A 24,087-nucleotide genomic window follows, 5' to 3' on the forward strand; every position below is an offset into this window, starting at 1 on the left:
AGGGTGGAGGGGGTGGAGGAAGGGAGCTAGGACAAATGGATTTGGGGCACAAGTCTCATCTGGCCCTCTCTAGGGACGCCAGTGTCACCTAGATTACCAAATTCCCTACTTAGCTCTGCTCTCTGTTTGTCTTTTGTCCACTGTAATGGTTAAAAATTGTATGCTACAGGTATAAGTTGATTTTATGTCCTGTGTCTAAAATGTATGATTTGTTAGCAATTTTGATGTGAATAAATGCTAAGAATACACTAGTCCTTCTTCACACAGTGCTTCTATAAAGAAATGAAACCGCATAAAATGCAAGTTCATGACACCAGCCATTTTCTATCCCAGTGTTCTACCCAGGAATTCTACCTGATTGTTTTCACACTGTGCCAGCTAGAGACAGAATTTCAAGCCCTTGTTCCAGCCATACAGTCTCAAGTGAAATGTCTCTTGATGCGAAAAATACTTCTGGAGATTCCACAGATGCTCAGTCCAGTGCAACACTTTTTACAGATACTAAATGAGGAAGCTGCCAAGTAAGTATGATTTCTAATACCACAATGAGAAACAATAACCTTTAAAAAATGTCAGTGGTACACAGCTCATGTAATCGTTGTATAAAAGATATACTATCATATTGTTATGATAGATAAAAATTATTAAACAATAAGGTACACTTTGTAGATATTAACAATAACACAATAAGATTCATAGATTACTGTTTAGGCGATAACCATCATTATCAAAGAACTTTGCTTTGGCAGTGCTCCAGGTTCATATTGTCTAGGAACCTAATTGTACAAGGCTTACGCAGCCAGTTAACCTCACAAACATATTGAAGTTTATTAAGTGTCAAATAGGGGTGGTTTACTGAGGCACTTAGGCTACAAAAACAAAGGTTTAGGAGACAGGAAAGACACTGGTACTACGAATATGATAACTAATAAAAAAATTCCTACAAACTTGCGCTGACCAAATAGAAAAGCTTTTTGATTAATGAAAAGAGTAAATATTTTACTCAAAAAATTGAGTCAGCAAAAGACTCCACTAAGGAGCTTTTCAAGGTAGTGACCAAACCTACTACCCTCCCAAGTGGTAATAAAGAGAGCCATAGCCAATCACTTTGTGATACATTGGCACACACCCTCTGAGACAAAGTGAACCACATTTATTTAAAGTTTGAGAATTCAAACTTGTCAGATGCTTTGGCCCACACCAATCAGGCTAATGCTGTTCACACACACTTGACAGAGTTCCTCGCTGTTTCCCATGATAAGGTAGTAAAAAGGGTCATCAGTGCTACATCTGCCTCCACCTTAGACATCTGCCCCCCGCTACTCTAAAGCTAGCATCTGATGTAATTGGAAATATTCTGTATACTATTTCAGACTCCATGTTAATCACAGAAGTTTTCTCTTCTCATTGAAAAAGAGCGTTCATCCCCCCATCTAAAGAGATCTAACTTGAACCCTGCCAACCCAAGCAACTAAGGTCCAATTTCACTCCCTGCAAAGATAGTGGAGAAAGAAATGAATATGCAACTCATTCAGTTAATCTCAGACAATTGTCTATTGGACTCCACTCAATTCGGTTTTAGACCCAGACACAATGCATTAACTGCCCTGATCAAGGCAACTGAGGAGATAAGGGCTGCTCCGGACAGAGCAGGCAACGCTGCTCTTATTCTTCTCAATCTGTTGGCAGCTTTGATACTGTCAATCATGGGCTGTTAGTTGGCCGACTGGGCAGGCTAGGAGTCAAGCGTAAAGCCTTGGCCTTACTGAGTTTCTTTCTGTCAGGAAGACTACAAAGAGTTGCCCTTGAACACTATGAATCCAGATAGTCATTTCAGTTTTTCAACAACGGCAACGTCTTGTCCTGTTTCCATAATTGCATGTTTGCAGTCGGGTTCATGGATGAGCCAACATTGCTGGAAGCTCAATTCAGGTAAAACAGGGTGGAATTGTTTGGTAACCTCTCTCCAGCTTGGGCCCCTTCCTGGTGGCCAGATGAACTAGGTCCCCTGCCCATCCCTGTATCTAACGCAAATAACCTATGAATCCAAATGGATAATAAACTGAAATTTGGTAGCCAGGTAAATGCTATTGTCTTAAATGCCTTGTCTCCTTCTCCTACTACTCACTTAGGATGATTAACAAAATTCTCACCTTTATCCCAGCCAACATCAAAAAAAGTGATCATGGCCTTGGTCCTATAAAAATTGGACTACTGTAATGGTCTATGCTTGAATGTGCAGGGAAAGCATCTTAATAAGCTTCAGACAATGCAAAATGCAACAGCTAGGCTTCTCCTAGGAATCCCTAAAATCCAATCTCTTTCCCAGGAAATTTACAGGTTACACTGTCTTCCAGTGAGAAGTCGCATTAAGTTCAAGGCCCTTTGCACCTCCCACAAAGTTCTGCCTAACATTGGCCCAGAGTTCCTGAAGCACAGATTCAAGTAGTATAAACCCAGCAGACATCTACGCTCCCTTGGAGTCAAGAAATAGGTCGTCCCTAGATTCCGTAAGTTGAACTGGGGAGGAAGAAGCTTTATTACGGAAACAACTAAGCTCTGGAATAGTTTTACTCCTCATATCAGACCCATCTTTTAGAAAGGAGCTAAAGACGTTGCTGTTTAATAATTAAGGGTTTGTTAATCGTGCTTTATAGTAGTCAGCACTAAGACACCAAATATGAAATATGAGTGCTTTATAAAATCCTTTGACGTAACATAACAGTTGCTGCTCAGCATGAGCAAAGCATATATAGCATTAAGCCAGAAAAGGGTGCTAGAACAATTCTCTATACAGCAGAAATTTGAACACCACCTCAAGAATGTGGAACTGAGTTAATCCTGATCACTTTTGGTTATTCTAAGAAACCTACCTACCTAGCACGTGGAAAGTTATTTGATACAGTATCGTGGTCTTTTCTTTTTCAATTATTTTTGTGCCTTCATTTTGGCATCTGTTTACCTAATTTGCCATCTGGTGCCCCGGGAAAACTGTTTGCACCATTGTTGCTGTGTCCCACTTATACAAATGACACAGAGGAGTGTGAGGTTTACATTGCAATCCCATATGTACACAGATGTGGCAATGATTGAATCCTATAGTGTGTAATCTCTGACATCTGTATATGTGCATGTTGTTTTATTCAAAAGTTACAAAAACAACCCTTGTTTGTGATTCAAACACAGAACCTGATCATAAGCGAATTGTATGGTATAGTGTCCCTATTAATCAGTTTGTCTGAATAATCTATCTGTCTAATTACAAATGCCAGAATTCACCAGCCTACCTAGAGCTCTTGATTGGAAGACTGAATGAATCAAAAGCCCCGGAAAAGTCTAGAAGCGCTAGAGCGGTTGATCTGCCTAGGTCAAAAATAGTTCTGAGATCGCATGTTACTGCCAACAGGTCTGTTTCTGTTCTGCGCATCAGTCAAAATCCTGATAATAGGTTGTTACCGTCAGTATAAAAAGATAGCTGAAGATTCACTGCTTTCTCCAGAATTTTGGAGGAAAGTGATAGTAAGGAGATTTATCTATAGTTTGTGATCTGGGATGAGGAGAGTGATCTATAGTTTGTGATCTGTGATGGATCTTCTGGTGTGTTTTTTAGCATAGATGTAAATATAGCTGTTTTACATTCTGTCGAAATGAGCTACCTTTCCAGTGACATGTTGCATATTAGTAAGAATGAGTACCACTTTAATTGGAAGTTATTGTATCATTTGGGTAGTGCGTGGGTCAAAAGGAGATCTTGATATTATGGAAAGTAAAAGTTTCAAGCCCTAAGTTTCGGAAAGTTAGGAACGTTTATCTAAGGGTGTTCCTGGTAAGTTGACTGAAATAGTCTCCAAAGGGAGAGGAAGATCAGTCAATGAGTGATCTCGAAATATATATTTTCAATCTTTTCTTGAAAGAAAGTAACTAGATTATCACACAGTTTTTGGATAAGACTGAAGCTATTCCCACCTGCATGTTTGCTCAATTGTTTTACCAAATTAAAGAGATCCTTAGTTGGAAATTTAGAGCTGGCAATCAGTCATATATAAAGACTTTAGCTGTTTTTAGGTGCATATAGCAGCTCTGTAGTGTCCTTTGACTGCTTCATCATAATATTGTCTCCAAATCTGTTCTATTTTTTTTATCTGTACAGAGGTCTTCCGAGTACAATGGGACAGAAGGGTTAAGATGTATGTTTGACCTTTCTCTTCAGAGTTATAGTGTCTAGAGCAGTTGTGAACCAGAATGTGAACATTGTGGACAATTTAGTTGTATCATCAGAAGTAGTCAGGGCATGTTGAGTTAAGGCAGTTCTTAAATTCTTATGATTGATTTCGGCCCAGGGTTGGGCTGTATGAGAAAGGCTAGAGTTGGGTAGAGCAGGCAGTAGCAGGAATGTTGAAATACAAGGGATCGCAGCGAGGTCTAACCATATTAATGGGAGATGTGGCTACTTTTACAAATTCATGATTGGAAAATGTGGCATCTCGAATATGGCCCCCAGTGTGGGTAGGGTCTTTAATCAGTTGTTCAAAACCAAATACTGAGAAGTCGTCAATGAGCATAGTGTCATTACTAGTTAAGTCAGTTAGGCTTAACTTGTGTTCGGAGAACTCTTGGGGGTCCGTGAAACCTGTTGAACGGGGTCCGTGCTTGTTTTACAAAATTAAATAATATTACAATTAATAAAGTATATCAAATACAGAATTAAAATAGAAAATGTGAAAAAAATATTACATTTGATTGTCATAAACCAAATATCTCAATATTTGAGCATCTGAATGGTGTATTCTTGTTTTTGTGTGTGTTTTGTTCTGCTGATCAAATCATAACAATTGTTTAGGTCGGTGGTCCCCGGCTTCCAATAATCACTCAGTGGGGGTCCCCGAAATCCAGCAATGATTCAGTTCGGGGTCCACAGAAGTCAAAAGGTTAAGAACTGTTGAGTTAAGTCATCCAGGTGAAAATGAAAATCCTCAAAGGCAGTAAAATTAGCTATTTTACAGAAGAGCGCAGACAAGAAAGGCCCAATACAATTGCGGAAATGTGTTCGTGGACCAGGATATGGATATATGAGAACACTGGAAAAGGTGTTTTGGGCATTCATTTTAATTATAAAGACTATTCCATTCTGAGTGAGGAAAGATATTCTCCAATATGGTGGAAGATAGAAGGGATTTATAGATAATTGTATTCCCTCCTCCTAATTTATGAATGCAGTTGCATTGATAAATAAAATAATTGTCCAGGATGACAACAATATTGTCAGGGCCCTCAGAATCCCTCACCTAAGTCTATGTGGAAAAAAGTAAAGCAGATTTGTAGGTGTCATTAAAATTGTATATTTCCATGTTGTTTTTAGGCATAAACAATACATTGATAAGGTACCCATTAATGGTAGTAGAAGTGACTTGATTACGAGCACTATGACAGTCTTAATTTAGAGTGCATAGGGCTATTAACTGTTGTCTGGGAGTTACAGCTATTACGTCTTAAGGCAGAAAGCACTATAGGATAAATTAGACAAAATTTGTTACTGTTTCTGAAACTTTTAGGGAATAATGAGCACAACTGATTAATGATATAGATCCTGTGTTGGTCTAGTTCCAGTCATAAGGGTTAGGGCCTCTGGCATATTCAACATCAATTTATTTAATTCAATATTCTCTTTAGTGAGGACAAAGCCAGACACCTATTGGAGTTGTATTCAGAATATTTGGATTTTGCTTCAAGACTTTCCTAGTTTTACATGACTGTTACATCATACAATTTGTATTCTTCTTTTAACATTTGAGAGAAAAGTTATAGACAATGAATGAGATATTGAATCCCAACAATTGATTTACCAGCATATTCCTGCATAAAGATGTGTAATTCTGTCAGGACTGGAGGTGATGATTCTGTTTTTACCTTCTTTACTTTATTATCCAGCAGCCTTAATAATTTCCTCACAATACAACAAACAACATTTCCCTTGTAAACGGTGGAAAAAATACAACAGACTGATAACGAATAATACTGCAGCCCCTCTCTCAAGAGCACCATAGCTTATTGTGCCCCCTCTTTCTTTGCTGCTCTATCAGCATTTAAATACATCACAGCTCTAATTTGCTTGTGGTATTATTTAGCTTATGATAATACATTGAATTGTTTGATTGTAAGTACCTTTTTATTTATTTTTGGGACTGTGAAAATTGCTCTTCAGCGTTCCTCATGAAACTTAAAATGTACGAGCGGGTCTGCACCTGGCGCAATACTGTCCTCCAAATGCTGGACTGAGCACGAGTATGCTTTTAGCTTCATGGACTCCAATTCTGAACTGCATCTATTTCCATGTTTTGCTTCTGGCCCTGATTGTATTTCCAGTCATATCAGAGCCTGGAGCAAAACGCCTGACTGGGACACTGCTAGCCCTTCTGCCCACTTTGCCTGGAGTCAGACGTCCCTGGAGGGGTTGTCATTGACAGTGACAAGGGACACTGACCCAAACAAAATGTAAACCCTCACTGTTTTGTAGGATAATCAGAGTTTTCCAGGTGTCAAGATTCAATACAATTGAGACCCTTGATTTTGCTATCTTTACTGATTGCCCTTTAGCGTACAATTGCCCTAGCAGAATGCAGTGAGGGTAATCCTCCTACAGGGAGGGAGCATCTGTGGAATTTATTCTGTGGGATGATGTTTTTTCAGAGTCACTGGATGCCTCAATTTGTAAGGCGGTGACTGCAGCCATTGTGCACTTTGAGAGGAATATCTTGCATCTGGCTTGCAGTTCCTCAGAACCCTTCTGGTGGGAAGAACAACCTGGTCTTTCACAGGTTCCAGTACTTCAGTAGCAATCTGGGACATCACCTTCCAAAGCAAAGGCTAAAAGGAAACACGAAGAAGGAGTTGACCCTGAGGCCTTTGACAGACTTTATGGTATTCTTCCTCTCTATAAAGCCAGGGGAACCAGGACAGCATTTAGAGGCATGAAAAGCCAAGGAGGTTGTTCAGATAAGTCTTATTCCTCCTTATGTAAGGGTAGGGTGAGGGGTAGCCTGGTTTGTTCACAACTGGCAAATTTTGACCTAGGAAACCTGCGTCCTAAAATCAATTCTGGAGTTCCATATTGAATTCTACGGTTCACAAGACAATTCCGTCACCCCATATCAGTTAGCTTTTCTGGAAGAGAAATGGTCATTATAGATCAAGAAATAACAAATCAAGGGCCAATGATACCATTTCCAAAACCTTCCTACGCCCCAGGGGGTTCATGAACAGTCTCTATTTAGTGAAAAAGAAGGATGTATGCCAACAGTCAGTTATAAACCTTAAGGAGTTCAATGAATGGCTGGGGTTTCGCCAGTGTCCTGATTCTCCTCTTTAGGGTCATTGTCAGACAAGGGGATTTTATGCTTTGCCTGACCTAATGGATGCATGGAAATTTAAGGCATACAAAGTTCAAACACTCCCGCTCAGCATCTCATTGGTGCCTTGTTGCTTTACAAAACAGCTTAGGCTTGTGATGGAATACCTGAGATGCAGAGGAGTATGATTCATCCTCTACTTGGATGATATTCTTTTGATGAATGTATAGCCATCTCGTTAGTCAGAATATCTTCAAGTGGCATTGTCATTGATAGAGACCTGGCTTTCGTCATTAAGGGAGAAAAATCATTAATGGTACCTTCACAGGTTATGACGCTTCTCTGCTTTGTTATAGACTCAAAGAAGATGACGCTCAGCCTTTCTGTCAAGGAAGATGGCAGAAATCAGGCAGGAACATCACAGGACTTTGCCCCGACTCAGGGCGTAGCTGCGAGATATGTCTAATGGGCCTCCTCTTTTCCTCCAATCAGGCTATTGTTCTAGGACTGTTCCACTGTAGAGTACTCCACTGGCTGAAAGCACACCAGCTCAGACGAAGACTGACGTATTCAGAAACGGTCCCTTTATGGGAAGATGATGCCAAGGAAGAGATTCACTGGTGGCTAAACCACATGGAGGCTTGGAAAGTGAAAGTTATTTTTGGGTCAAGTCATAGAATTCATACTGGGCCATAGAATCGGATGCCAGCAGGCTGGGATGGAGCACCATATGTGGGGTCTTAGCTATAGTAAGAAGATGGTCCAATCAAGAATCTGATATCAGTGTCAGCAGAATATCTTCCAGGGACTTCGAACAACGTAGTCAATTGTCTCTCTAGATGCAAATTTGATGCATTGCTGATCAAGAACATCACAAACAGTTGAGACAAATCCAGAGACATATGATTTGGAGACTGGACTTGGGGGCGACAGCAGCAGACGCTTTCCTACAAGATTAGAGTCAGGAAACTGGTTATAGTTTTCAACCATTTTTGATGATGATAATACTATTGGCTCCTGAAATATGGCAGTAAGCAGACTTTAAAAAAAAAATTTCAACAAACTTTATTAGGCATTTAAGAGACTTATCCCAATACTGTATAGACATTCTCATGGGCGTGTGAGCTGATCTAGATCTCCTGACGATATACAGGCCTCTCGCCACTGCTGTAAAACAGCCACATGCAGTCTATAGTCCCTTAAGAGATGCATTAGCAAATAAAAACCTCACACCCCACATTAACAAGCAGTGCAGTCCCCAGGTGTGCCATGGAGTACTGTGCGCAGGTAACTATCCTATGGCCATTCTCTAGCAGTTTCCATCCCATTGTCGTGGGATCCGCAGGCACCAGAGGTTGCCGGTAGGGGAACACCGAGCAGCACCCTCTCTTCCTTCCAAGCAGCCATCCTATACAATTACAAACCGTCTACCTGTGGGGCTTCCCTATTACTCTCATCTGCGATAGCATTGAGCTGCTCAAGTTGCAGCGTCCGAGCTTCACAAGCCCTGGCTGCGTCCAGCGGCTTCTCACTCCCATTACGTCTAGCGTCTTGTAGCCGTGCCGTTCCCTCACATCCTGCACAGCGCTCAAACTCTCTTCTCCATCTGCCTATGCTAGGACCCCCCTTTGCCTTCCAATGACTCGTAATATCCCGCTTTGCTAGTATTAATCACAGGTCCTGAAATTTACTAGTAACCTTATTCTTGGAAGTGTTTAGGAATCGGTGGAGTAAACAATAAAGTGGGTTCAGGTGCACTTCCTTTTCAGTCATTTTGGCTAGAAGCTCCTTCACGTCCCTCCAGAAATGCCCAATCCCAGAACATATGAAGGAACTCTGCTCCTGTTTCTCCGCATCTGAGACAGGCCGCTGTTACCTTATGAAAATACTTATTGAGACGCCCTGGGGTGAGGTATGCCCTGTGGAAGGCACAAACATTTACCATCTGGAACCTAGCATTCCTGGTGAACTTACTGACCCTCTGTGTGAGCTATCCCTATGCTTTGTCCTCTATGGGCTCACCTAAATCCTTCTCCCACTTCTGTTGCAGCCCCTGAAGCGGCAGGAGTGTTGCCCTGCTCAGTCTCCGATATAAACAGGTAGCCGCCTAAAATGTCCCCGCTGCTGACACCACATATTGACATCCTTCATTTAAAAGAGGTTCAGTCAGGCCGCTCCCCCAGTGTTAATAGATTGTGGCAGCCAGGGCGACATGAAGCAAGAAGTCGCCCCCAGGTATCCCGTTAGTTTCACTAAATACGACACACTGTAGTAGCATGCAATCTTTATATAACTGCTCCATAGTAAGCACTGCTGCCTCCAATCTGTCCTGTGTGGTAGCACCATGCAATACTTTAGAGGTATCTCCTTCGCATAGGGACGCCTCATTTTAGTCCTCTGCATGCAGGGGACCCAACACTTATGAGCCGCCTGCAGTTCTACCGACATATCCCTTTCCGGCTCAGGTAACCACAGCACTATTCTAGATAGAAGGTCAGGTGCTGGACACCCATCACCCGCTGCACTGTTCCCTGGAGCTGGCTAGCCACCCACTGCGTCAACCATTGCAGTTGGGCTGCAATGTAATAATACAAAAAATCCGGTACCGCCAGGCCCCCTTAGGTTTTGGGCAACATCAAGGTATTTTAAGCCACTCGCCTCCTTCCAGCTCCCCACAGGAACTCCGTCACCATCGTCCGGAGCTGTTGAAACCTCTGACAAGGGATGGGTTCTCCAGAAATCAAAACTGGCGTTTGTCGCCCGTATAACCTTTTCCACATTCCCATCCAAGAGATCTGCCCTGTCGTGGTAAATTTTGGACCCCGAGATACGGGATACATCTCTCTTCCCATTCAATCCCATCCACCGTCTGTGGTTTCTTCCACCAATGTCTTGTTCCAGTTCACTTTAAGGCCTACTATCCTCTCTAGGGCCAACAAAAAGTCCTTGACTCCCTCAAGGTCTGCTTCCGTATTGCTGAAAAACAGAATCAGATAGTCTGCATTCAAGGCTATATGGTGGATCCGCCCCTCTACGTTGAGCCCGCGAAACCAATTTCCAGTTCTGGCTTTAGCAGCTAGTGGCTCCATAGCCATCGCAAACAACATGGGCGAAAGCGGGCACCCCTGTATCGTCCCCCTCTCCACCTCATATTTGCCCGATATTAGCTTTCCCGTCCTAACCCGAGCAGTGGAGTCTCTGCACAACAGGGCAGTCCATGCTCCAAACTCCTGCCCTAACCCGAAGGCTCGCATCACTCGAAATAAATACTGCCATTCAAGAGTATCGAAAGCCTTTTCGATAATGATTGTCAGGATAGTAGCCTCTTCCTTACAATATGAGCCTGCCCCCAGCTCTCGCAGAAATCGTTGCACGTTCATTGCCGTATTGCATGAAGCCAGCCTGGTCCCAGTGGATGAGACTCGTCATATGTGGCAATAGTCCAGTGACCAGTATCCTACTCAGGATTTTATAGTCAAGACTGAGCATCGACAGTGGTCGATGCGCCGTCCTATCACATGCCTGTTTCCCTGGTTTTAATAATGGAACGATTAGGGCCTCCCTAGCAGTCCCCTGGAGTTTACTCTCCTGTTTAGACTGATTATATGAAGCTACTAGTTGGGGTCTCAAAAGGTCTATTTATGTAGCATAGTACTCCATGGGAAACCCATCTGTTCCCAGCGTCTTATTCATGGCCATGGTCTTTGACCTCTTCCTCATCTAGTGTGGGAAATTCAACACTGTCCATGAAGTCGTTGAGTTCCACAACAGTGGGGGAAGCTTTACTCCTATAAAGGATAGTGTAATAATCTCAGAAGTGCTGGTTGATATTCTGCTGGTGGTGCCACACCTCCCCCTGGTCCCCCCTCATTTCTAGGATAATAGATCCCCTCTTAGCCGGATTGGCCAGCCAAGCTAGTAGAGTCCAGGCTTGTCCCTCCCAGAATGCGTACTAGGTCTTATAATCAAAACAGCACAACCTTTCTACATGTCCCGCCACTTCTTCTCCGGCCTCCAGTAGTTCCCTCTGTACGACTGCATTCTCTGGTCTGGCACGTTCTATATTTCGGAGCCTTTGTTCCGCTTGTAGTGTATCCTGTAAAAGAGTTCTCCTCACCCCTACCACTGCAGAGATACACCTACCTCTGAGCACCACTTGAAACATTTCCCACTCCGTCGTGATTGACAAGGCCGTTCCTTCGTTCTCTGCAAAGTATTGTTCAATGACTGTGCGGGTCTTGGCCTGCTACACCTGATCCTCCAACTGTTGGCCTAAGACACCAAGTGGGAATGCTTGTGCGAATCCTGGACCAGCTAAGACAAACCAGCAAAGGATTGTGGTCGGAAATCGTACAGGCCAAATACTCACTGTTCTGTATCTGCCCATGGACATCGGGAGTGCACATAACAGCATCCAATCGGACATGGAGTTCATGCATGGGGCAGAAGAAATAGTGGTCCTGTTCCCCGGGGTGTTGTGCCCTCCAGGAGTCCACCAATCCCCAGTGCTGTTGCCAGTTTCTGCGCGCCCTCGCACCTATGTAGGCAGGGGAGTCATGAAGCTGGGGATGGGATCGGTCATGGCCCACATCTTCAACACTATTGTAGTCCCCTCCCAAGAGCACCGATCCTGTCAGTGCCTTTGCCAATGACCTTGAGTGGTCCGCAGAGATTGAACCTTCATCTACTTTCGGGGCATATATGCTCCCGATCATGACATCCCTCCCATCTAGTTTACCCAACATCACTGCATACCTTTTTTCCGGATCTAATAATTCTCTGGTGCGCTCAAAGGGTACACCAACACTGTCCTAGCAAAAGCTGAATAGCTTGTGTGAAAATAATTGTCCTCGCCAGCGGCGCTTCAAAGCCGCCTCTCTTTCGCAGAGATATGGGTCTCCTGTAATATTGCAATTTGCACCAGAAATGAATGCACCTTATGCCTCTTTGTCATGGAGTGCTTGTCACGGACATTCCAGGAGATACACTTATAATCTATGTTAGATCCCATGGGAAAAGCATTGAGCTAGACCTATCAAAACGTTTTCTCCAGACATGCCTGTTCCCCAGTGAACACCCCCAAAACAAGGGAACTACCCAACTCCCCTTCTCCAGGACAGGCAGAAGTGGACCCCTTCCCATTCAAACTCTGCAACAGTAATGTGTATATAGGTGTTGTGGCTGGCGCCCCGCCTCGGAACCCCCTCTGCCTGGACCTCCCTCTCAAACGATAACCATTGGCCCCCCCCCCAGCCCCTCAGCTCCAGTGTCCTCAACAGTAGCTACCGTAGCCCACCCCCCCATAGTCTTGTGCATAGTTCTCAAAAAGGATATACTTCACTTACCATCGCAGTCCCTGAAATCTGGATCAATTAAGTCAGCCCAACTCATCTGCAGTGTGAGGCGTCACAACAGGCAACTCTGTTTCCGAATCCTCCGCAGCACTCAGTATTGGGGAGCTCTATGTCCGACCATACTCCAGATCACTTCTCGCTGATCTAGGGCTGGAGCCCGCTTGACTGAGCTACACCACCACCCTAATGATCTTGCTCCATTCAACTTGGGTCTCCGTCGAAGGTGGAGCTCTCAATTGTTCATGACTTGCTCCGCCTTCTCCTGCCGTTGTTCTCGGTGAGCTGCCACCAGATCTCCATTCATGCCTTTGAGCCCCACGACTCTCAACCTAGCCGGAAACAGCATGGCATAGGGGATCTGCAGTTGTCGTAATTTCTGCTTTACTGCTAGAAACGTAGATTTTTGGCATTGCACTTCCCTGGTAAAATACGGAAATACCATCACCTTGCTGTTCCCGATTGGCAGGTCCTTCAGCTATTGAACCAGCTTAAATATATTGTCTCTGTCTCTGAAATGGAGCAGGCGAGCAATAATTGGTTGTGTTGGTGCCCCAGGTTTAGGAAGCCTGGCCGGCACCCTACGCGCTCTTTTAATGGCGTAAAATCGAGACAGTCCTTTGGGTACTACTCCCTCCAAATACTGCACTATTTCATCTCCTTCCTCCTTTTCAGGCAGTACGACTATGCGCAGGTTATTGCAACGGGATCTCCCTTCTTTATCCTCAGCGTGGACCTCCAGGATCTTGACCTTCACCGTCACCTCCGTGAGAGATTTCTTTAGTTCCGTAACCTCCATGGGGATATCTGCAAGTGCTTTCTCCGTGCCAGTGACCAGCTCAACCAGTTGGTGATGGTCATCTTTCAAGAGGCTAAGGTTGGTGCCAATAGAGTCTATTTTAGCCCAAGCGCTTCCAGGGACTCCATGATGGCTTACATTATATCAGCTGACGTGGGTTTTGTGGCCGGCACATACTTCCCAGGGTCCTTGGTGTCCTCTTCCTCATCTGTTTGGGAGCCCCCTCCCTCTGCAATTGCAGCATCTTGGTCTCTTCATTTGGGGACTTTCCCCATGATGGTCCTCCACTCGGGGTCTCTATGCGCAGGGCATCACAACCTGTTCGCAGGCCACCTCCGTTGCAAGCACCCCCTGATGCAAATCCCGCGTGTCCAAGATGGGGGCCTGTGCAGCTGGGCCCTCTTCGCTCGCCCGGTACAGTGGGAGTTTCACACCTCGGGTAATCCCTCTCACCGCCCTGCACCTCTCCCCACCTCTTCCGTCTCTCCTCAGGGGTGTCACAGCGTACTGCTGCTGCTCGCGCAGGGCACCAAGAATCCTAGGCCCCCGGCAAAGTCACGCCAGCAGCAAAGTTGGCCCTATCCTGTTCCACACAAGGGCCTGAGCTCTCACACCCCTCTCAGTGCGGCCGCAGTTCTGGGCTCATTTCCCCTACGATGCTGCATCACACATTGGAGCCCATCAGGTACTGCCATACGCCAAGTTGGGTACTTGGTGTTGGAAAGATGCAATGTCCTGTAGGCCTACACTCCCCTCAGGGCAGATTACATACGTGAGGGAGGATTCGACCTAAGAACCACCATGCCGGGAGGACTCTAGGATCGAGGGCATTAGCCTAAACTAGAAATGTTTTAAATATTGAAGAATTATATTTTTAAATTTCGGACACTGTACACATCTGGAAATGAGAATTGCCAAAGTGATTTAATCTATTTAGCCTTGAGAAAGCCCCGGCGCAATTCGCCAAGAGGGGGCGAAACACGTGTCGGCTGTCCTTGTCGTATGAATTAAAATAAAGAAATTTTGCTAGAAACAGAAATGTCTCTGTCCTCCATACCATGAGCTGGATAAAACCGATATTAATCCTGGAAAACTGAATAAATTCTATGTGGAGATCACACTTACAACTTTTCAAAACTGTTTCCTTAATTTGAAGCCCAAGAGGTCCAGAGCTTCGAGTGTATCTCCACCCACGGATCAATTATACTTATTCAAGTGTTGTCCAAAGCCTTAAAACCCTTGGGCCTTTGCTACCCTATCTACGCAGATTACATACGTGTCAATGGGGTTGCCGGGCAGGCCCTCGCGTCTTCCTGCTCACCCTTCGGCATGATAGCTGCACATGGTCATGCCCTGCCCCATCCCGACACGGCCGCTCAGCCCACAGTCCGCCTCGTCCGGCACCCGTCTCACCTTACTTGTCCCACGGAGGCGGTGCGGTTCTCACCGGCGCTCGCACTTCACTCCAAGCGCCCTCTGGTGCAACAACTGCACCCGGCCGTGCCCCTGTAGTCAATCAGCCCAGCCGCTTCTCTCGCTCTGTACAGCACATGGCACCTGGTTCTTCTTCCCTGCCTCGCGGTGGTGGAGCGGCCTCTCTCCAATGTCTGCACACTTCACAGCACCAGTGCCCTCAACAGTCTGCTCCCCACTGTACGTCTTGGGGTGTGACAGCTCCAAAGAGCAGTACAGGTCGCAGGCGCCATCTTGAGCACCATCCCTCAGTTCTGCCACGCCACTGGGCTCAATAATTCTCAGTGTGTCGTTGTGGGCCACCGCACCTCCGGACGTTTGCCCGGAGGGGGCAGCAATTGGTTCCGCCGTGTTTTGGGCCCCTGGGGGCTAAATATCCCGGAGCTCCTAGGTCCACTTCCTCCTTCATAGGCATCAGGCCACGCCCCCCTTGGCAGCAAGCGGACTTGATGCTTTTCTCCCTGATATGGGAATCGAAGTCTGGCATCTGCTTCTTATGGATCTTTTCTGGGATTCTCCAATCCATCTTCCCCATTATCAGGAGTTACTGTTGGATCTGTTGCGGACCCCTCCCGGGCTTTTTCGAAGAGGTCAGTTTATACCTCATTTTATGGAGGATGACAGATCCCAGGAACTTTGGAACAAACTGAAATACTCAGGCTTTTAGCTGATCACAGTCAAACATAGGCCAGCATGGACACAATGGATGGGTTGGTGTTTGCAATGGAGAGTTGAACCCTTTAAGATCCGACCTTGTCTGATTTTTTTATTGAGTTTGACTGCTGAATATGGCTTAAAGGTTAGTAAATATATTTACTCGTCCTTGTCAGAGAGAGATAATGATCAATGTGGGGGAACACCCCATGCTTACAAAATAATTTTGGGAACTTTGACTCTCGAACCAAGATATTCCTGTCTTTGGGGTGTAACTAGAGTCCTAAATTGTTTTTTGTCTTAGAAACATAATAGATACTTGTCCAGGAAGCAACTGTCCGGTCCGTTTGCTATGTTGTTATGTCTCATATTGTGTAGAAGGTGTTGGGTGTGAGAGCTGTCGGCATTTCAATAGAGTTTTCACTCCAGATGAATTAAATCTACCAATAGGGTCTACACAGGTTTCAATGATACCTCGAAAATGTATGTGATGGACTGTATTAAGGAATCACCGAGAGACTTCTGAGTTAGAGATAGTTGTTAATTTCACTTAAAAAAACCTTATAAGACGGTTTCTTCTCCCACTATTGTCAGGTGGGTTCATTTGGCTAGGAGGGGTTATGAGTCCTTTGTATTTTTTTCTCTGAGATCTCATTGTAAAGGTAGTTTGTTGTACTGTGATCAATTATTAAAGCTGCCTGAGAATAAAGTGAAGAAAGTAAAAACGTATTCCTCTCCTGCATGTAAAAATAAAATGAAACTTTCCTTCGGGCTACTTTGGAAAATATACTTTCGGCCTTTTACAAACGATCTCTAACTTCTTTTCATATATCCTTGTTTTATAGTTCATCTAGTCTAAGTCTTTTCAGTGTATTATAATCTGCATGGAAACACGGATTCCCACATTTTATTACCTAAAATCTTGTATTTCTGCTCATTGTCCTACCCCGGAATTATAGCGACCCCTGGTAATGGCAATACCGAGGAGGGAAAATAAGGAACATTATTCTAGTCTATTCACAAGTCGCTTATCAGAAGTTTCCTGATGGTGAAAGAAGCTTTTCAAGTAATTCTTAGGTTTCGCCTGGCCGAAGGCTGCGCACTTGTGCGCAGCTTTTCGGCGCAGGTGAAATCTTTTGTTTACAATATGGGCTCAGGAACGTCCCCCGGCTCCCATTGGCTAGCTCCTGTTTACAATATGGGCTCAGGAACGTCCCCTGGCTCCCATTGGCTAGCTCCATAAATGGAGGCTAGCCATTGGGAGCCGGATCTGTCCGTCAAGGCCGGACCAGATTCGGGGGCGTTCCCGCGATTTTATCCCTCTCCACCCACTTCTGTTCGTCATCACGGCGGTGGGTGGGTGTTATTTTTTTTTTTCGAGTCGGCCTGTTTTGTTCCTTTTAAAAGTGTCTGTTGTTGGAGTTGGCTGCAAGATTCGAGTTCCCACGAGGCGATCAAGTAAGGAGCATTTTGTTTATAAATGTGCGTGCGCCATTCCCGCACCCCCGCTGTCCGTGCACTGTTCCCGACCCCCCCCCTCCCGCTGTCCTGTGCCCGTTCCCGCCCCCCTCCCGTTGTCCGTGTGCTCGTGGTGCTTGTTAAGAAATGGAGACGAGTGTCTGCTGCACTTCCCTGTATTTCGTCAACTGTAGCGTCTGGAAACCACCGCTCTGTTATCGCAGCGCTGCCATCTGTCCCAGAAGTACTTTATTACTATGATTTCCCCCCCTCCTGCTGTCCGTGCGCCGTTCCCGCCCCCCCTCCCGCTGTCCGTGCGCCGTTCCCGCCCCCCCTCCCGCTGTCCTGTGGCCGTTCCCCCCTCCCGCTGTCCTGTGCCTGTTCCTGCTGTCCGTGTGTCCGTTCCGCCCCCCTCCCCGTGTGCCCGTTCCCACCCCCCCTCCCCTTTCACTCTCCGTTGCTTGTTCTTGTCTTTGAAGAAATCAACAGCCATGCTCATAACCCTGAAAGTAATCCCATGCACAAACCAGGACCCACAAGAAACCACTGTGTGTCCCGGGCTGCACTTATGACATGAGTGGGTAAGTAAGCCCTCTGTTATCCTCGGAGGTAAAGTTATAGGCAATAGGCTTTTCTTGCAGTGTTAGAGGTTCTCCTGCTACGAAATGTGCATTGGGATAATATTTGTTTGTGGGAGACTTGTTTTTAGATTAATTTAACTGGTCTGCCCTGCCAAAGGATTTGTTGTGTATATTTCCGATTACATATGGGCATCCACTATAGTTCCAGGAGGAACGGTTCCATGCAATATTTATGAGATATCCACAGAAAGTATATTTACATTAAATTAACCTAAATGGCAACATTTTACATAGTACTAGCCAGACATTCGGACATGAATCCAGTCTCCTAGGTGTGCGTTCAGCAATCTACCAATCTGAAATTATTTATATTTAAATAAGTCACCCCGGAACAAACACGTCCGAATTTTCTAGAATGCCCTGCGTTACTTACATAGGAAATTGCTGAGAGTCCCATTAAATATTTGGTGGGCTCTAGGATAATGCAGATTGATCTTTGACAATTTCACATGGAATATTACAACCTTATCTGAGTGTCATTTAAGATCTCTTTAACCTAAATAAGCAGTGTTTGGCAGCTGTGTAATAAACTTTATTCTACTTGGGTGAAGATCTCCCACCAAAAACCTTTCAGTGAGAAAAGCAATTGTTGTAGAAACGATTAAATTAGCTCCTCTTTACAAACTGATAATGCCAAGAAACATCCCTTAACTAAGATGTGACTGTGAGAGCTGTGAGAGCTGTGTGGGCTGTGAGAGCTGTGTGGGCTGTGAAAGCTGTGTGGGCTGTGTGGTCTGTGTGGGCTGTGAGAGCTGTGTGGGCTGTAAGAGCTGTGAGAGCTGTGTGGGCTGTGAGAGCTGTGTGGGCTGTGAGAGCTGTGTGGGCTGTGAGAGCTGTGTGGGCTGTGAGAGCTGTGTGGGCTGTGAGAGCTGTGTGGGCTGTGAGAGCTGTGTGAGCTGTGTGGGCTGTGAGAGCTGTGTGGGCTGTGTGGGCTGTGAGAGCTGTGTGGGCTGTGTGGGCTGAGAGAGCTGTGGGCAATGTAAATAACAATGCCATTTATTTATAAGTAAAAAAAAAAAGAAATGTCATGAGCAATGCCAATAGCTCTAACTTTTCTAAAGGCGAAACCATAGCATTGTAAATGCTTGTTTTTCAAGTGTTAGATATTAACATATATTCTAAACACGAAAGACTTGTTGCAAAGAATCAAGTCTCTTTTCTCTTAATTGTATTCAGTTGTTCTATGTTGCATTTATAAAGATGAAATATTACATTGTTTTCCCTTTATCCTACACAAATTCTTCTAGGAAAGGTGATAAAACAGAGTTGTTTTGGGATCTCACTGACTTTCCCATAATTAGACAAAGAAAATCTCAAATTCAAGAGGTGATGTCGCAAATCGAGTCCCATGTGCAAGATATACGAAAAATTCTAAAGAATCCCTCTGCTACGTATGTTACTGTGTCCGGACAAGAGGTAATGTAACATCTAAAAACATAGATGTTTCTATGTTAATCATTAAAGGTAAACTAAATAGTACATGCATATAACCCAAATGTTGCTCATTACTGTATGCCTTTAATATTTTCCTTTACTATGCTTGTGTTGTCACATGGAGCCAACAAAATCCTCTGCCCTTGCACCAATAGAGTAATGGCTGCTGAAATTCCTCCTAACATTGCCAAGAAAAGGCACGGATTTGATGCAAAGTTTTGTTTTTTCTCCAAATTCTATTTTTTACCAGTTTGCAAGCAAAATATGTCAGCTCCTAGATCGAAAGGGTTTAAACCTTGTAGGTACTGTCACAAAAAATGTATGTGACTGTTCCCATGCAGTATGTCTGTGGTGCCTAGGGTCAGAGCACAGCTCCAGGCCCTGTAGCCACAACACACAGAGAACTGGATGTTGCCCAGCACTAGAAGATTTTGCGCCGTAAACAATCGCAGCTGAAAGGAAGGTCCCATTCCCGCCGCAGGTCTTCTTTGCAGTTGAAGTCTTCGGTTTTAAGTCCAAAAAGAAGCACAAGAAGCATAAGCTGGAATAGGTCCCTTCTCTTGACTCTTGAACTCCAAAGGGCGTGAGGGTGTCAATGTCTCTCTGTCTTTTTCTCAAACTCCAGAAGAGCTGATTCCGAGTTTGGTCCTGATGCAACCCTAATTTCTGGTTCCCTTTTGCCATGTTGCAAGAAATAGAGGCCTTCAGGGAGACCATGCTGTGCATATTTGGCACACTTTTGCTGCCTCTGTTGTACCTTCGATCCCCAAGGATGCATAAAGGCATCCAGTTGGAAAGCCACTGGTGAAGGACAAATTCAAGATGTTCATGCTGGTCTAAGTTTCTTGTACCCAAGATCCCAGAGATTGGATCGTAGAGTTGGATTCTGCAGGAAAGGTATTTTTATATTCCTGTCCTACAGGTCTACAGATGTTATCTGCGGTTTACAGTGGGCCAGGAAAATGTTTAGTGTGTGGTGCTCGCCTTTGGCCTTCCTAGTGCCCCATAGGTGTTGGTGGTGGATGCAGCACACCTTTTGAGGCCGGGTGTACCAATCTTCTTGTACCTCAACAACTGTCTGTTGAAGGCAAGCTCACCCCAGGCAGTCATAGGCCACCTCCTGATGGTGGGAACCTCCTTACACCTTTTGGGTAGACAATCAAAGTGCTGAAGTTACATCTGACTCCTTTACATGTGCTACTGTTCATAGATGCTATCGTGGATATGATGTAGTTTCATGCATTCTCCCTGGAGCGGAGAGTCCAGGACATTCGAGCTATGATCCTGATGTTTCAGCCTTTCTCCTGGAATGTCAGTGAGGATGGGGTTCAGGCTGCTAGGACTATTGCCCTCCTGCATCCTGGTACCCCAGATGGCACGTGTTCATGCCACTCAGAGCTGATGGTGGTGACACATGCATCAATACTGTGTTTGGGAGCCCATCCTCTGAGATAGATGGAGATTAGAGGACTCTGATCCCCAGGGAAAACCTGCCCCACATCAGTTTGTTGGAGTTGTGGGCAATCTGCGGCCAGATATCCCTAGGGTTGGCAGTGTTGTGTTCTACAAATGCTGATTGATTGATTGATCTGCTTGGCATTGATGGTCTTCCTACCATCGATCAAGAAGAGGCTAGTACAGGGTCTCACAGACAACACAACTGCCATGTAGTACTGCAGCAAGCAGGGTGCAGGGGGGTCTTGGATCCTGTCCCAGGAAGCTCTGCACCTATGGAAGTGTCTTACTCGCCAGGGTATTTCATGAATTACCTGTTAGGATCTCTAAATACCAATGGAGAGGAGCTCAGTTGACGATGCCTAGCAGTTCACAAATGACAATTACAGCCGAAGGTCGCAGAGTGTTGTCCAGCAATGGGGAGAACCTTGGCTTGATCTTTTCACAACTGCAGACAATGCACAATGTCAGCATTTCCCAAAAAGACTCTCTATCTGAGATGCATTTCATCTAGAGTGGAGCTCTAGACTTTTGTATGACTTCCTGTCGCTATCCATTTTAGCTCATGTTCTGAAGATCATCAAGAGCGACCTGGCCGATGCCATCCTCTCAGTTCCAGCTTGGGGTTGGAGAGTGTATCCTGCATCCAGGCCTCCGCATTCTACGCCTCCATTTGTGGGGATTGAGATGTGGCAGCTAGTATCCTTCGATCTTCCTTCTGAAGTTGTTGATGTTATTCTGACAGCCAGGCGCCCATCTATGAAATTGGTGTACACAAGGTGCTGGGACAAGATTGTGGCTAGGTGCAATACCTGTTAGATTGGTCCACTACAAGCTGGGCTATCTGCAATGTTTGTTTTGTCATTGTCCCAACAAAGACTTGCTTAGGGCACTGTTAAGGGCTATTTGTCTGAACTTTCATCTTTTTTTAGGTTGCCGGAACAACTTTCTTTGTTTAAGTCACTTGCTGCGGTGAGATGTCTTAAAAGTCTACTACAAATGTTTCCTCCGAAGCCCTTTGTGTTGCCACAGTAGGGCTTGAATTTGTTTCCCACTTTTCTAATGTGCACCCCATTTGAACCAATGCACAGTGGTCTACCACGTCTCTTGACGCTGAACACGGTCTGCCTGGTCGTGATAACGTCAGCTTGTTGTGTGAGTGAGGTGGAGGCATTCTCTGTTCCTGTGTTACTACTTTTAGGAGAAATGCAACTCAAGTTCTCAACACCAGTTTGAAAGAATGTTGCATTTCTGCCAAAAATAGTTCTGCTGAAAGTAGTACCACTGTTCCATGTTAGGCAGGCAATCACCTTCTGACTTTCTTTGCTCTGCCTCACCCCTTACAAGAGGAGGAGAAACTATACTGTTTTATCAACAAGAGAGCCGTCTTTTTACATTGATCTAACCAGGGACCACTGGGAGGACGATCAACACTTTTTGGGCTTCTCAGTAGCAAAGAAAGTGAAGTGCTCGGGGCCATGGGGAACGATGGCCATATACTTTTAGTTATAGCAGCAGGGCTAGCGCATTGAAGAAACTGTCTAGCCCCACACCAAAACTGTTCTGCACATCAGCAGATGAGATGAATTGGGGTAGAGATCCCCCAGGGTCTCACAACCGCCCTACCTCCAAGTGAACACATCTGTGGATTCTGCAATCACCCTGAAGGCTGGTTCCTGAATGCAAAGTCTCTAGCAAAGGGGGCTCGTTTTAACACTACTTCCACTGAACATTCTCACAAGGATGCAGTGTGCTTAAGGAGGTATAACATCAGGCCAGCGCTTCTCTACCCCCCACCATCAGTATCTGAGGTATTAACATGGCACCAGCCATGCCCTGTAATAGGCTCTTCTCCCAGGTACTCTCTTCCATCAGCCAATGTGCAGTATGTTGTATCTAGGATGCCAGATAGTATTGCTCCAAATTTTGGCAGTAATAGAAAGTCCCTCGCCACCCTACCATCACTCCCCTCCAACATTATGGAAGTAAGCAAGGAATGCAACTGCCTAAACACCACCCGGGGAAGACTGTCAAATGAATGTCGGATGGAATAGAGACATCATGGCAGCCAATCTATTTTTTTAATGACCACACGACCCTTGAGAAGGGTGCTCCAGAAGTTAAAGGAAGACCGAAGACCCTCCATGAACCTCCCTAGGTTATACTATAGGCAATTGTACCTCGTATGCGCCACCATCACCCCCAGGTTACAAAAACAGTCAGTTTCCCAGGAGATGGGCAAGCTCAGTAGGGTCTCTGGGGCTCAGGATACAAGGAACCCCAGGGGAAACGCCAGAGATGTCTTGCAATTGATCCAGAGGCCAGATAGGTCCCCACAAGTATAAAGGTTCCCCAGCAGGAGCAGGAGTGAGCTCCTTGGCGCCATGAGGTAAAAAAGAGTATTATTGGTGCACAGAGATATCAGGTGGGTAACATCTCCCACCATATTTCCCAACTGCCCTATTTTCTGTTGAATTCAAATGTCCTGTGGTTCTGTATCACTGACAAAAAGGAGCACACAACCCTGCTGTGTACCCCTGCCAACCTGCCAACTGTCAGAACAGAGTTTACCAATGTGCACTCTGGCCCTGGGTCCAATCCACACTACTTCCAGCACCTGCATGAGGTATTGCCAGTCCACTGTGTCCAAGGCCTTAGCTATGTCAGGAGAAATGAGGGCAAGCTCTTTGGTCAGGCCTTCCACTTTGTGTTAAACTTTTGTTAACCTCTTAAGGTTCCTTGTAGTGTTAGAACTGGGGATGAACTCTCATTGGTTGTCGTGTACTATTTGAGCAATCACAGGTCATAACTGAAGGTACAGTGCCTTACAGAGTACCTTCATGTCTGTATTATTCATAAAGAGTAGTCTGTAGGAGGACTGATCATCCACGACTGGCTTCATCATCATAGAGATGCAACCCTCCCACATAGCCTCAGGGTGCACACGTGTGGCCTTCGCCTTACGATAAACCTCCAACAAGGGTTGAGTAAGACAGGGGGAGAAGGCATGGTAAAACTCTTAAGGGAGGCCATCTCCTCCCAGCGCCTTTCCCCTGGGTAGCAAGTTCAAAGTTCAAAAGACCTTTATTCGAATTTCATAAAATTCATAAAAGTACCACAATAAAAAACATACATTTGCACAACAGAGACAAGTTTATAGAATTCATAAATTGTTAAAAACTGATGCATTTCTCATAAGACGATTTTCAGGGGTTTTCCATTGTTTTACGTACACATGTTATGAGTCTCAAAAAAGTGCTAGTGCGGTAAATTAATTCATCTGTATCCAGGGAAAGTAACATTGAGTAGGATTCCCCTAACGAAAGGGGTCTATGTTTACTAAAATACTGAGTTAAAAACCAGTTAATATATTTTAAATAAAATTTACAGAAAAATAGAAAGTGCAAATTATTCTGTTTACTAATACCATCACACGGGCATGGTTCATAGTCTATTGTATGCTGATAGCCCAGGGG

General features: G+C 45.0%; 1 protein-coding gene across 1 annotated transcript in view; it reads left to right on the forward strand.

Annotated features, from left to right (window-relative positions):
* MSH3 (mutS homolog 3) overlaps positions 1-24,087 on the forward strand; it is a 2,089,876-nt gene that overhangs the window by 1,386,927 nt on the left and 678,862 nt on the right. Inside the window, exons 14-15 of the mRNA XM_086960834.1 lie at positions 334-521; positions 18,970-19,138. Of these exons, the coding sequence (XP_086816960.1) occupies positions 334-521; positions 18,970-19,138 (357 nt within the window). The remainder of the gene's footprint in view (positions 1-333; positions 522-18,969; positions 19,139-24,087) is intronic.

This window comes from Lissotriton vulgaris, chromosome 3_1, assembly GCF_964263255.1.
Source record: "Lissotriton vulgaris chromosome 3_1, aLisVul1.2, whole genome shotgun sequence".
Lineage (NCBI taxonomy): Eukaryota > Metazoa > Chordata > Amphibia > Caudata > Salamandridae > Lissotriton > Lissotriton vulgaris.